At 47.6% G+C, this 15653-nt stretch overlaps 1 protein-coding gene across 3 annotated transcripts in view; it reads right to left on the bottom strand.

Annotated features, from left to right (window-relative positions):
* The window catches only part of LOC133354775 (regulator of G-protein signaling 8-like), a 125094-nt gene that overhangs the window by 34815 nt on the left and 74626 nt on the right, over positions 1–15653 (bottom strand). Inside the window, exons 1-3 of one of the 3 annotated variants that reach the window (XM_061571892.1) lie at positions 11303–11605; positions 5655–6204; positions 2888–3159 (exon numbers count right to left, since the gene is read on the bottom strand). In XM_061571892.1, the coding sequence (XP_061427876.1) occupies positions 2888–3159; positions 5655–6150 (768 nt within the window). In that variant the 5' untranslated portion in view covers positions 6151–6204; positions 11303–11605. Of the gene's footprint in view, positions 1–2887; positions 3160–5654; positions 6205–11302; positions 11606–15653 lie in introns of those variants that run through there. The other 2 variants (XM_061571890.1, XM_061571891.1) reach the window with 2 other exon arrangements.

The following is a 15653-nucleotide window of genomic DNA, read 5'->3' as shown; positions in this document are numbered from 1 at the left end:
AGAGGAAGCCACAGAACCTGGAAGCAAGTCGTACAGAACAGGGGGAGAACACACAAACTCCCACACAGAACGGCTGCGCGAGTTCGGCAATCGAACCCAGGCCCCCTTTTTGTTTTTGCTGTGAGGCGTGAAGGTTGCAGCTGCGCCGTTGCGCGTGCAACTCCATCAGCCCAAGTTGGCACTGGGCGTGGCACCGTTCAATGGCATGCCTTATCTCGTTTCTGTTCCAGGCCGCAAAGAATGTACGCCGCCACTGGAATCGTCACTTTGGCGTGCGGGTGAAACATGCAGCCGTTAAGTTGCGGCGCGCAGCGTATAAACGGCTCTGTTTGTCACTCTGCCTTAAATGGACACCCCTTCGCAAAGCATTTCAAATATCTGCTGCAGATACCATGTAAATAAGAGCGGTCAACCAATAGTCCAAAAACGTTCCAATGAATTGTGCGCAGAGCAGGGAAATTATGGATCGCGATAAACATACAGTTAAACACGTACGGGAGGTTGTTTAAATTTCGTCCATCAATGGGCATTCCATATCAGTAGCGTTAGTTTGACAGGCTAGACCCTGCTGATGAAACCCAGGGACGTTGAAACCGGTCCAGGGTTTGGCTCGATGAAATAAATGCTACTGGGATAATTTGATTCGAAAAAACCTGGTGGCTGGCTGTTTGCAAAGGTTACGGTGCAGCCCTACAATTACCTGCTCACGCCAGAAGGGCCTTCACGTATGAGTGTCTTTAGAGGGTATTTTAGCCTACTCATCCACGCTGGCAAGACGTCTTGGGAGAGACGGGAGTAGCTACAATTGACCCCACCACACGCGTCTTGCCGTTTCTACTAATCGTGGTATACACATCGCTGCGTGGACTCGAGGTGGACGGTAAAAAAAAAAAACTTCTTCCGTCGTTTTAACCGCAGCGGTCGGGAGATAGAACCGACGACCTCTGGGCCGCACGTCCGGTGCTAACGGCATCACACCACGGCAACGCGGAGGGATGCACGAATTTAAAATCTGGCATTCACTGTTGAAATACAATGGGGTAAGTCGATCCCTCTTTGCAAAATACATTAAAATGCATTAATACACAGAGTGTGTTTAATGTACAGCAGTACATTTACAAATGATGGCCTGTGCAGAGCCTCTGTGGTAAACATTACACCACAGCAGGATCTCTGTCGATTAAATGCGTTAGTTTTTGTTTTCACGCACTGGCAATTAAACTGGTTTAAAGAGTAATATATTTTTTTAAATCTTCAAGCGTATCTTTCAAGAGGGTCCTACTTTTGGATATTTGATAAATTCCATTTCAAGGAGTGTTTTTGTGTGTGGGAGGAAACCAGAGCACACAGATGAATTCTAGATACCGAAAGAACTAAGAGTATATACACACAGATGAACCCATTGACACGAGAGGTGATACTGAAAGGTTCACGGAGACCGGCTCAGGAACTCATCAGCTGCTCTGCTTCCTCCTGGCCACCTTGCGCCCCAGTGCGAATTTCACAAATCTGCACAATCTACCAACTCTTGTCTCCAAAAAACACACTCGCCACATTCATCATCGAGTTTGTTGGTGGACACCGCCAAGCTGGGCTTCATGCGACTCGGATTCTACGTCAAAGAGTTTTCAGCGATTGTGTTGACAGATTGGAGTAGATAGCACGTGACTGGCAGCTAAAGCCATTGCTGTATACTTGATGTGGTGTGTCGGATGCAGAAATACTCTCCAGGCCGCTGACTAGACTCAGAGGTGGCTCTACAAACTCTACAATGGGAGGAAGGGTGGGCGGGTGCGGGGACTGTCAAAAATGTAAAACGTATTAAATAGCTCTTTAATAATATTTGTCCTTTGGTAAATATCAATAAATAAACTATTTGCAGGCAGTGAGTTCGCGTTTGGGAGCGAGCGGGCAGAGGGGGCATGGAAAGTGAATCACCCCTTCCTTGAGAGCAGGTGGCTCGTGACTCACAGCCGCAGTCACAGCGAGAGGGAAGAGACTCTGAACGGAGTGCGCGGCTAGAGACTCCTAGACAGCTGCGGGTTAACAGGAGGTCGGCATGCAGGAGGTCGCGGGTTCGATCGCGACCCTATGGTCAACTCTATTATGCCTGTCCTATATGTGGAGTTTGCGTGTTCTCTCCGTGGTCGCGTGGATTTTTTTATCACGTTTCCCCCGGTTTTTCCCTTCCACATTATCGAAACATGCGTCTAGATCTTTGAGATTATTTTGCTGCTGTAAATCTCCACGTGATAAGCCACTTCATCGAGCTATCATTTGTGGCCAGGTCGCTTCTGAAAAATAAACGAATAGCTGAGTGGGCTTTACCTGGTAAGATAAAAAAAAATTACTTTCATTTTTAAATCCTTTATATTAAGTTCGCTTGCTTGCTTGCTTGCGTGCTTGCGTGCTTGATTGCTTGCTTACGACCGTGCCAATCTTTCGGTCGTTTTTTAACCCACTTCCCGTGATCCAATCGAGCTGACATTTTGCACACAGACTCGTTGTGCGAGACAATTAATGTTCGTGAATTTTTTTTTCCAAAATTTTACACTGTTTAGGGAAAACAAATTAAATATTTAATTACCAATTGCTTAATACTGGCAGACAATCATCTGACCCATAGGTGGCAGCCATCTCAAGCCAGAGGACGAGAGGACTCTAGCCGCCACGCATATAAAGGATTTATAGTGAAAAACTTTGTTTTTACGGGTTATACTTAGTATATATTTTTCAAGTGATTTGTTTACTTTTAGTATTGTTTGTTGTTGTAACCTTCTGACCTGCCCCTTACTGGACATCTGTGAAAATAAACAGCCGTATAGCTCATCCGATTCCCCGAGTACAAATGCATATTCTGATTCTGGATCCACCCTGGCGCTCTCACCTTCTTGAACTTGAGAAAGGGCGCGTAGAGCGTGGGGTTTGAGGCCGTCTTCTTCTTGTCGATGGAAGCGCCGGTGGCCACCCAGGGCGGGCCGAGGAGGCTCCAGTCGCTGCGGGTGGTGCTGTCGTCCCGCTGGGCGGAGGAGCCCAGCCTCCCCGAGACGTCCGTCGGCGACGGGGGAGTCCGTGTGTCCCTCAGCAGGTTGTTCTCGCTGTACGTGCGGCGCCGCAGGGAGCCCTCGTCACGCGGGGACAGGAAACCTCCGCCCAGCGCTGCGGACACAAGCCCCAACGATGTCCAAACGATGCTCCAACGATGCCCCAAACAATGCCCCAACGATGTCCAAACAATGCCCCAACGATGCCCCAAACAATGCCCCAACGATGCCCCAAACAATGCCCCAACGATGCCCCAAACAATGCCCTAACGATGCCCCAAACAATGCCCCAACGATGTCCAAACAATGCCCCAACGATGCCCCAAACAATGCCCCAACGATGCCCCAAACAATGCCCCAACGATGCCCCAAACAATGCTCCAACGATGCCCCAAACAATGCCCCAACGATGTCCAAACAATGCCCCAACGATGCCCCAAACAATGCCCCAACGATGTCCAAACAATGCTCCAACGATGCCCCAAACAATGCCCCAACGATGTCCAAACAATGCCCCAACGATGCCCCAAACAATGCCCCAACGATGCCCCAAACAATGCCCCAACGATGCCCCAAACAATGCCCTAACGATGCCCCAAACAATGCCCCAACGATGTCCAAACAATGCCCCAACGATGTCCAAACAATGCCCCAACGATGCCCCAAACAATGCCCCAACGATGCCCCAAACAATGCCCCAACGATGTCCAAACAATGCCCCAACGATGCCCCAAACAATGCCCCAAACAATGCGCCAAACAATGCCCCAACGATGTCCAAACAATGCCCCAACGATGCCCCAACAATGCCCCAAACAATGCCCCAAACAATGCCCCAACGATGTCCAAACAATGCCCCAACGATGCCCCAAACAATGCCCCAAACAATGCGCCAAACAATGCCCCAAACAATGCCCCAACGATGCCCCAACAATGCCCCAAACAATGCCCCAAACAATGCCCCAACGATGCCCCAACGATGCCCCAAACGATGCCCCAAACGATGCCCCAACGATGCCCAAACGATGCCCCAACCACCTATGCCAGAGAAGATGTTTAACACACAGCGCCAGGTGTTCGTTTGAGTTTTAATTCGCCCTAGGGGAGGCCTTGGGAGTTGTTCAAATATCACTCTCCACCGATGTTAGCCGTGGACAGGAATCAACTCAAGTTGATGATGGCAGTGCACGGATCACTGATAACCACCTCCTCTGCAGCTGCGAGAACCCACACATACCTACGATGTTGCTGATTGGAGGGAAAATTATTGGATAATAGAGTCAACCATAGCTGGGATTTAAACTCATGCCTGAGAGCAACAAGCTTGAAGCTTTTAAGAAATGTGTAGTCAATGTCTCAGTGTCTCTATGATCAAACGAGATTTGGGTGACACTCATCACCATTTCTGGCCCTGAAGCAGTGGTGAAAAATCCACATATCTAAGTCACCAGTGGCTCTATTGTATACACTGTATTGTCCTATTGACAATCACTGTTCAATTCCCAGTGTTTAAAAAAAATAATCTCTGACCATATATACTGAGAGAAATGGTCGCGCAGTGGTTAGCCCCATGCGCTGCAAAGCCACCAACTTAAGTTTGATTCCAGGCCACTGTTAACATCAGTGACGAGTTATATCTGAAAAGGTCTCGACTCCTCAAATCAGCAACCCACGCTTGACTAGCAAGGTGAGGTATGGTCAAACAAACCCATTAGCGATGTGGTATGTGGAGACCTTCATTGAGTAGTGCAGTGACAAAAGGCTGTGATATATAATACATAGAATAATCATGATATATTGTGTAAATAACCATTATATGATATACTAAAGCCCAAATTCTAATGCAGGTAAAAATAATGAAGGCTCATAATTGTACGTGAATACCAGCTGGAGGTTGACCTATCATCTCTCTAAGGTTCAATAAAATTGGAATAATTTTGGGGTAAGTCAACAGTGGTCTTCACATAGATAAACTGACCCGCACCAAAGACATTTGAAATACCAATGTAGGGTCACCGACAAAGATGAATTTCACACACCCCAACGATCGTTCATGAAGACACTTTTGTGCCTGTGAGCCAGTGGTGGAAATTCGAAATTACTATTACTCATGTAAAACGTGTCAAAAGGCAAAGGTGTAACCCTGAAAATAATTGCTCACACCACTGCACTAGAGGGAGCTCTATAGAGCCCCTCTATTGGCTGTATTTTGGCCTACTCTTCCACCTTGAACAGACATCTTGGAAGAGGTGGTAGTACCCACATTTCCCCCCACCACACGCAGCCTTCTAGTCGACTGTGGTGTACTCATCTACAGAGGCTGGTGGGGAATTTATTAAACTTACCCATTGCTTCGACTGGCTCACACTTGCAGTGTGCTGACTGTTATACCACAGCTGCATCCAACCCACCGATCTATTGTATGTATGTGTGTTGTAACTCTTTCCCATCGTACGGAGCCAACCGTGCTATTGCAGGTGAATGAAACGACCCAAAATTAAGTGACCCGGCAAAACCAAAAGACGGCGGTCGACTCTTGCAACGTTCCCCGCCAGACGCAGAACCCAAATGCGACGGGGCTAAGGCAGGCGAGCGGTCGGCACGCAAGCACCTCTCGGGCTGTCCACGTCGATCACGCCGTAGCGTGCCGGGAAGTCGGCGCAGGGCGTCACCGTCACCTCCACCGTCACGCTCGAGAGACCCTCCACGCTCGCGCTCGTCCTGCGCCGGTCCGGCGTGTCCACCTCGTCGTGGTCGCAGCTGCTGGTGCTGCTGCTGTTGCTCCTGCTGCTTCTGCTGCTTCCGCCGCTGCTGCTCCTGCTGCTCCTGCTCCTGCTGCTGCCACCGCCGCCGCCGCTCCGGCTGCGCCCTCGACTCTCCGGGTCGCTCTCGGACTCGTGCGCGGAGCGCGCAAGCTCCTCGACGGAGCGCGATCGACGGCCCACCCCGCCGCCGCGCATCGACACCGGCGGGATCTCCAGGAACACCCCGGGCAAGACGGAGCCGTGGCTACCACCGCCCGTTTCACCATCGACATGCCGGCCGTGGTGGTGGTGGTGGTGGTGGTGGTGCTGGTGGTCGTCGGATGGCCGCGTTCCGAGCTCCATTGTCGACGAATCGTGGAGAATAACTGCCCCCTTCCTCGTACTCCGATGCCACTGCTGTTGAAGTGACAAGTCAAGCAATACAATGGTAGTGTTAATTCGTAGAACACAATGTTAATCATTTTGTATTTTAGCTCAATTTTGAAAAAAAAAGCACATAATTGTAATGTTTTTTCATGAGCAAAGCGCACATTTATTCAAAACAATTCCGCATTTTCTTCCTCTAAAGCACCGTTGCGTATTTTCAAACATCGGCGCGGTTCTTGGTGATTTTCAACGTTACCGCACATTAGCAGAAATGCACATCTCCCGTTCGGAGAAACAAGAGCCAGCGGTCAAAAAGAAAATCATCACGCAAAACGAAACAAAGCACGATAAAACAATCCATCCCCACCACCACCACCACCACTCACGTACCGCGGCGACAACACAGAGACTGCCTTTCGCGACCCACCTATTTATATCCACAGGCCACCGAGCTCGGACGCCACTGATAAATGATCCCTGCCTACTGTATGGCGCACGATTCCTGTCCAGCGGTCGCATCCGCGTCCAAGTCAGAATCATCTGTTTTTTTTTTGGGCAAAAAAGGCTATCAAGTTTTGTCACGCTCTCCCGTCAAACCAGTTGCGCTAGTTGGCCACCGCGGAGAGGGCGTTTACATTTCAGAGCAAATTGCTGCGGCTTTGCGGCTCGTGCAAGGTGTCGTCGGCCAACAAGGCACCACCTCGTGTCGCAACTTGGACAGCCACCGCCACACAATGGGTCACCGAGTTAAAGGCAGCCCACTTAAATGCCGAACGAAAGGGCATTCCGAAACTTAATTTCGCTCAAGGGGGCAAAGTCATTCGATGCTCAAACGGGTGCAGAGCTGCGCTCGTGCCTATTAGTACTCCTGACACAGAGGTGGACTTTCCACGATGCTTTGGTGGTGGCCAGTTCATCCATAGAACAATGAACGTGTTTATAAAGCCATCATATACCACTGAGTTTGTGATTTTAAAGTGAAAGTATAAATGATAACTTAACTGCGAGCACCTGTATATACACACAGTAAATGTGTCTAACCTTCTTACGTGTCGCTATTATTTGGCGTTGTGCAATGCAAACAGTATAAGGATGTGCGGCGTGCAAAAGTACTCCGCTTTGGAGCACTTAATGTTACATCAAAATAAGCAGCGTACGTATGTCCGATTAATCACGAAAATTTGCGTAAATGCCTGTACGTATTTAATTACTATATAGGATGCCCAGAAATATATCAATTATTAAAGCATCGTTTCTATTCTTTGTGCCTGACGATATATTCAGTAGCTAAATGCCACTGCCGAGGTCTGCGAGCCACGAGAGGGCTTCACGAAAAAAGAAAAGTTTGTCTCGGTTTGCTACTGCTCCGTTGAAGGAGAGCAACACTCCAATATAGTCGAGATTTGATCTCGATTTGAAGCTTTCGTGACTGCAGGAATCAGAGGTGGGACAAAGTCATTGTTATGCAAGTCCAAGTCGAGTCTGAAGTCATCAAATTCATGACTCGAGTCTGACTCGAGTCCAAGTCACATGACTCGAGTCCACACCTCTGGCAGGAATCCATACTCTTTGGTTCTTTCGGTAAAGTCACGTAGGTATAAAATTATCGAAAGAACCAAAGAGTAATCCAATATAGGTCACAGTTTGGGTTGCGTTGCCACAGTTGCATTGGCCTGCCGATGTTCTGATATCGGTTGATGGTTACACTACCAGCGGTAACATGGGACATTTTTTGCCAGTATTAATGTATGAAGAAAAAGATAAGAATAGGTTTTACCCTTTCTGGCCATAAAACAGGTGTTAAGGTGTTCAAACACCAAATAAAAAACTTTTTGCAATGAATCAAGTCTGCATTAACCACCCGTACTTGTGGTGAACATGCAAACAAAAATGTTTCTATTTGGTGTGTGAACATCTTAACACCTGTTTTAGTGACAGAAAGGGTCAAACCTATTTTTATTTTGTGGTGTCTTGGAGGAGAAGGAATGTCAGAGCCAGGAGGTGCGATGTTTGGATCTCAAATGAGGCGATTAATTCTGAACGTCCGCTATTGTTCCACCCTGTGTGGCGGAAATGTTGGCAACATATTCCTGATGTAGTTAGGTTGTTTTTAAAACGAAACCCGCGCCCACAAAAACTCGTGTGATTTTCAGGAACACACAAGCAGAAGCATGCAAAGTGATCACAGCAAAAATGTTGGCCAACACTCAACACGGCACGTGTTACCAATGCCACGGCACGTGTTACCATGTCCGAATAGAGAGAATAGAATTTTACACGAACCTAATATCTTCGCGTTTGTGATCTAAACAAGAATATGTTTGCGTGCCAGTCGTGCACATGGCAAATAAACACCCGAGCGAGCAAAGCCATTATGTACGTCGGAACTTCTTTTGCACCATACGCAAGCCAACCGCGCTGATCCGAGTTGCGGTCTTATACTGGTAGGAATCTCCTGGTTACACCAGCCCACAGGGGATTATTGTGTCCGTCGTGCAGGGAGGGGCTGGGTTGGGAGGGGCTAGGTGGGGAGGGTGGGGCTGGGTGGGGGGTTGGAGGGGTGGGGCTGGGTGGGGCTGGGTGGGGGGTGGGAGGGGTGGGGCTGGGTGGGGGGTGGGAGGGGTGGGGCTGGGTGGGGGGGGCTGGTCACCCTGTGGTGCCCTTATAAAACTCACGTTTAACCTACTCACGCCGGCTTGTGCCCGCCCTCACAGTCGGCCATATTTGCGGAAAACACCACGCTGCCGTTGACCCTGACCATTGACTGAGCAACCCAACGTTCCTACCAGCTCCCTCCGCAGGAATGTGTTTATTGACGAAAGTGGTCTCAAAGTGCCACGCGACTTGCCCTTTGAACAAATATACGAACGGGCCAGCCACCCAAGGTTACCTGCGCGGATTTCCTTCTCCCGTACCCTCGCACGACACCACAACTCTCTCCAACGTGACCCACGGCAGGGCAAGGCTCTCTTCATACCCTGGTCAACCCATAACGCTTTACCCCGTATGATTGTGCAGGGAAATTGAGTTTGCAGGTCCATGCGGCGTACAGCCGTTTCAATACGGGCACAACATTTTTTTGCTTGTCTATTGGGTTTTGTGTGTTCTACCTTGCGACGGGACTTTGTAGGGTGAACGTTGAGATGTATAAGGGGCACGGGGTGGACCAATAAGGTGTGAACTGGTCTGTAATAATGTATGGCGCTGATAAGGGGTTGGCAGGTATGTAGAAGTGTATAGTAGTGTAGTGGAGTGTATAGTGTAGTGTATCGTGTAGTGTTTAGAAGTGTAGTGTATAGTGTAGTGTATAGTAGTGTAGTGTATAGTGTAGTGTATAGTGTCGTCTATCGTGTAGTGTAAAGAAGTGTAGTGTAGAGTGTAGTGTATAGTTTAGTGTAGTGTGGATTATAGAAGTGTAGTGTAGAGTGTAGTGTATAGTAGTGGAGTGTATAGTGTAGTGTAAAGTTTAGTGTATAGTGTAGTGTATAGAAGTGTAGTGTATAGTGTAATGTATAGTAGTGTAGTGTATAGTGGAGTGTATAGTGTAGTGTATAGAAGTGTAGTGTATAGTATAGTGTATAATAGTGTATTGTATAGTGTAGTGGATAGTTTAGTGTATAGTGTAGTGTATAGTGTGTGTATAGAAGTGTCGTGTATAGTGTAGTGTATAGTGTAGTGTATAAAAGTGTAGTGTATAGTGTAGTGTATAGCTTAGTGTATAAAAGTGTAGTGTATAGTGTAGTGGAGTGTATAGTGTAGTGGAGTGTATAGTGTAGTGGATAGAATGAACGTTGAGATTCATACGGGCACGGGGTGACCAATAAGGTCTTAACTTGTCTGTAATAAGGCAGGGCACTGATAAGAAGGGGTTTGCAGGTATGAAGGCTTCACACACCTCAACACGGACCAAAACTAGACTTCCCTGCGACGTTGCGTTTCAGATGGGTGAAGCTGTTTTTGACCATTTTCTTTTCCTTATACCGAATTCAGATTTCCACGCAGTGCCTCCGGTGCCCTTGCTCGGCACCTCGAGTTGCTCTAAGGGCACCGACCAATGAGCAGCCCGTGACCGAGGTGCGTTGGCGTTTTGTCAACGGGAGTTCTGCTTATCTCGACGTCATTAACCACAAGAGTTTCCTCCCCAGAAGAGTTCCACCACCACCACCCCCACTCCCCGGCGTGCTTTCAACAGCCACCAAGTTTCAACAGCCAGAGAACCAAGAGGGCACCTTGCAGGCGTTATGATAATTGATCATTTTGAAATGATAATGAAATTATAATTTGTTTTTACCCAAATATATTCGAGTTGAGAGCTCTGCGAGCCGACAAGACTGCACCGTAGTTCTACGTTTGCGACACGTTGGGGTCTTTTCTTTTTGGGTGTCACAAAACGCGCACGTTGGACCTGATGTGTTTATTATTTCACTGTACATTTCCCCACGCACTTTTGTACCTTTGCCGTGCCCGATTAAAGGAAGCGATGGAAGGCCGCATTAAACACTAACTTAAAACGAGGGGACAACGTTATGCAACGCATCGGCACTGCAAGTTACGTGACATGTAAAAAACAACACAAACTGCATATATTCACTGACGTGTTAAAAAATAAATCCGCTACAAGGAGCCAACACACCAGGGGCTCATGAGAACATCTATAAACAGAAGCCCTCATTTGATACCTCATTACGCCATATGAACGCGGCTCAAAGGCCACGTGAAGTTTAAGTGAAATTAATATCGTCCTTAACCAACAGCAGTTACGTCTTGACTTAAAGCTTTCGTGACTGCAGGCATTCATCTGCTTTGGGTCTTTCGGTAAAGTCACGTAGAACCAAAAAAAAAAGACAAAAAACGACGTTTCGATCGCAACACAAGCGATCTTCATCAGGAGGCGACGATTGCTTGTGTTGCGATCGAAACGTCGTGACTTTAACCGAAAGACCCAAAGAATATCAGCGGCAGTTACGACGAAAACGCGGAGAAATCGGAGAACGTAACTGAAGTCGCAACCGAAACTGTTAAAAAATAAATGTACGTTCATAAATTAAACACACTGTACATTTGTGCGTAAAATATGCATTATAATCCGCAAACACATACAAGCACACATTAAAAAAATATGTCTTACCTTCACTCAGGAGAACGAAGATTTAAATGCCCACCCTTGTGAAGGCATTAGTGTACATTATTATACTGACTACGAGTTTTCCTGAAGAAGGCCAGTTGGCCGAAACGTCAATAACTTCCTTCCTTCTCAACGACAGTTTATACTAAAAACCCAGTTGCAATTTTGACCTAACCTCTTATTTTACGTGTAAGCCAACTGAAGCGGCAGCAGCAGCAGCTTGACAACAACCATGTGTCTTTAGCAAGAGGGGTGTCTCTAATCTTTGAGCGGTCGAGGTACTGGGTTTACCAAACCCATGCTGGGAATGTGGGGTTGGGTCCAGTGGTTGCGTTGTGTGGTTTTTTATTTTTTGGAGAGGCGTGCAGTGCAAACAGGGTGGGCGGGAGGAGGCAGGCAGGCGGGGTGCCTTTTCAGACGTCATGGGTTGCGTGCATGCGCGTGTGCTCCGAGCACAGTGGCGGAAGTGTCCGTGGAGACTTGTGGTGGTTGTGGTGGTAGTAGGTGGTGGTGGTGGTGTTGGTGGGAGCGGTGGTTGCAAATGTACGAGGAAACGCGGCGCTGGGCATTGAACAACACCGACGCTTCAGAACGCGAGCTGAAATTTCGGGGGTGGGGGGGGGTCGGAATGAAAAAAATTTCCACGCGTTGCAACGCAACGTGGAAAAATGTAATGCCGCGCAAGTTTCTTCCGCACAAATTGCATGGATGGATGGATGTAAACAAAGACAAAGATGTCCCGAAAGAGCCTTTAACAGACTGCTGGGGCAAGTGCCGTTCGTGAGCGCCTATTAAACCCAGGCACGTCACACGAAGGGGTTTGGGTAGACGGCACCAGGCCCGGTCGCCTTTGTCTCCCGAGTGGTAATGTTTACACAATGCACCAGGTACTCATTTACGGCCGAGTTGACCTAGTGGAGGCCCAGGACCAGTTCAGATAATCGTCATTGATTTTGGTCGTGAGCGGGAATGTGGCACTCTATACGCACAGGAGGATGTGAGAAACATTCGATGAAGAGGCCAGGTTGATTCGATCCATATTAATTGATGACATTTTAAATGTATTGTTAACATTCTTGCCAAACGCGTCGTCCTCCTCCGTTGTGGCGAGGCGAATAAGGTCCGAAATTTGAAAGGCGATGAAGCAAGAAGATGAATACGAACTCGGACAATCAGAAGAAAGAAAACAACCGGGAGAAAGACAAGGGCGGCCACAGAGGCACCGCTTGTGAATGAGAGGTGAAGCCGGTCCTGTCAAGAAAAATGAAACCCCCTTGGAAAGGATCACGGGTCGCTCCCTACGTTCTTGTTTTTTTTAAATCTCGCGAAAAATAACAGAACACATTTTTTTTGGCATCAACAATTAGCGGGCACGCACTTCGAGAACACGATCACGCAACTCGGCAGCATGCGCCCCCCGATATCCATATTCCAAAAGCATAAAAACTGAACGGCACATTGTTGCAGCACGAGCAGGTAATTGCTTCCGAGAGCATCTATTGACCCTGGGAATAGGATAAGGAATGAGCATGTCGTGGGGAGTTGCTTTGGAGTGACAGCACAATCAGGAGAGAGGGAGCACCCTTAAGGCAGCAGCGGCGGATTGTGATGCTCACCAGACGTGCAGGCATGGTCCCTCCCTCCACTCGACTCTGTTGTTACTTCCCCCGAGGGATGCCAGGGATTGTGTGGAGGCGACACAAAATTATTGGCCGGCCGGATACAAATCTGCATGGAGTCAACATCAACATTTTGGCGTGTCTCGGAAATCTTTCACGTTCCGCTTGTGAATGCTGCCTGCAAATCGTCCTGTCCAGGGGAAGAGTTGCCCAGGCATGGGATTTTGAATCTTCCTGCTGAGTGCCGGTGCTTGGCTTATGCGGAGTGGACCACGAGCGCTTTATCTGACTCTATATATTTATTTGTACTGGAGGAATTCGATGAGCTATAAAACTAAATTTTTCCACAGATGTCCAGTAAGAGGCGGGTAAGGACAACCAAAAGGACAATTGCAAATGCGCCCAATGTACTGCAGCATTTCCCCCTCGCAAGGATCGGGGGGTGGGGGTGCACATCACTGATGGAATGGGCTCATGCTGATCTGTGTAACTTATATAGGTCACTGGATATGCCGAACACTCCGATCCAAATCTCAGCGACTAAGTTAGCCTCGCTTTTAAATAGGAAAAGTTGGAGGTGATGGAAAATTAGCGCACGGCATACTGTGTGTGCATGTGTGTACATAAAGGTATACTGCAAATGCATTTTGTACACAAGTACCGTCGCAAATTTTTTTATCTTTTAAAGAACCATCATCATGATCAGTCTGATCAATTGTCAAATGGATGAAGGCCTTCCTCACACCGTTACCACCCCATGTGGTCCTGTTCCACTCCTGCCAATGAGCGGACTTCAAAATCTGTATTTACCCTGCAGGAATCCGATGAGCTGTGAAGCGCTTTTTCACAGATGTCCAGGAGGGGCGGGTCAGCAAGTTAGGACAACAAACAGTACAAAAAATGATCGGAGGGTAAAGTACAGGTAAGCTAAGCCAATCACTAACTGCTTCATCCCTGCAATGGATGTCCTCTTGGGACTGACAAGGAGAGGGATGGGGAGCGGGGGAATAGGACCCCAGAAGTTAGTATTTTCATTGACATAAATCAAATAAAATGCATTAGTTGTGTTTTTATTATTTTAATATAGGGTTCTATTTAAAATCTTGACTTTTTTTTATTTACTCCCCACCTTGGGAAGTTTCTAGATCTGCCTCCGAGCCATGAATCTCTCTTGTCACATGCGCTGCTCAAGCCAGCCAACTTACTTTTCTTGAAATTCAAAATGCAGTTTCGAACTTGTGTTTTTTCTACAATCCACGTGTTCCGCTTCGTGTCTCTCAGTGTAATTCCAAGCGTGCACCTCTTCATTCTTTACAGACTTTGTCAATGTCCATGTCTCCAATCCGAAGCAGGTCATACGAGCACCTCCGATTAGCACGGTTGGCTACGTTCGGTGCGAATGAAGTTCATCATACACGGATTTTTTTTTCAGTAGGGGCGATTAAACATGTTCTTTTGAAACACATTGCTTTGATTTTCTTTTGATAATCAAGTTCAGTTTTCCAAAAGGACTCCAATCCGGTCTCATCCACATCTTTATTTTATCATTTTGATCCTGGTACACCTGCAATAACTGACAGCTGTGCCACTCGAACATATACCTTCATAAAGTTTAGCGCAATTGTTGAGCGTGACTTTTATATTCTCATATTTATCTGGAGCTTAACTTTGCAGCCTTATTTATTGATGTTCACCTGTAGGCTCCTATTGTTCCTTTCCAATGATTGATAGTGCCTTTTTGTGTCACAAAGAGTATCACATTGTCTCTCCAGGAATGAAAGATGGGGCATTATGTTTCAAGAGTACATCAGATAGCGCTGCCTGGCCAACAGTTAAAATACGGTATGTGCAGTGGTATATACAGCTTGGATGTGCAACTATGATTTGAAGCTTTCGTGACTGCAGGAATCCATACTCTTTGGTTCTTTCGGTAAAGTCACGTAGGTAGAAAATAAAATAGACCACGACGTTTCTGGCACAACACAAGCGTCCATCATCAGATGGAAAAGCATGGTCTGCTGCTGTTTATTTGCATCAGCAGCAGACCAAGCTTTCCCACCTGATGACGGATGCTTGTGTTGCGCTCGAAACGTGGAAGGTTTATTTTATTTTATACCTACGTGACTTTACCGAAAGAACAAAACAGTATGTGCAACTATATGACGACAAGAGTCGTTGCACTTTGCGACTGGCCACATCATAAGAGTGCAGAGATTCCACCACTGGATCTTGATTGAGCAATCGAGCTGAAAAGCACCGAATGTTTATTTGGGTTTGGGAGGGGACTTCAACAACCGGGCACAGTGTATGAAGGTCAGTATGAAGCTGAGAGCTCTACGAATAAAATTCCGATCAGGACATTTCTCTCAGACGTGTTCCTTTAACTTCGTGCAGCGGCTTTGCCCAGCGAGGGAACGTGCGATGGATTTTCATTTCTCAGCCTCTGTCTGTCTGTCTGTCCACCTCCGGCTTTCTGCCCGTGTCTGCCTTTCTCACAAGCCCTTCGCGAGGCCCAGCAGGAATACATTTTCTAACCATATTTGGTGGCGTGGGAAATGGAGAGCCGCATTCTTGCTGCTTCGCATTGCAGGGTGCTGCTCACTCGGCAATACTGATGCTGTGCGCCTCCAAACTCTTGTGGCTGTATTATTTTAATTTGAGAGGCCCCCCCTCCCATCGCCCCCCCCCCCCCATCACCACCAACATCAGAGATAAAGCTACCAAATATCCCACCC

This window comes from Lethenteron reissneri, chromosome 48 (genome assembly GCF_015708825.2).
Source record: "Lethenteron reissneri isolate LAM-NWPU_2019-01 chromosome 48, ASM1570882v1, whole genome shotgun sequence".
Taxonomy (NCBI): Eukaryota; Metazoa; Chordata; class Hyperoartia; order Petromyzontiformes; family Petromyzontidae; genus Lethenteron; species Lethenteron reissneri.
This window is presented reverse-complemented; position numbering and strand designations above follow the sequence as displayed.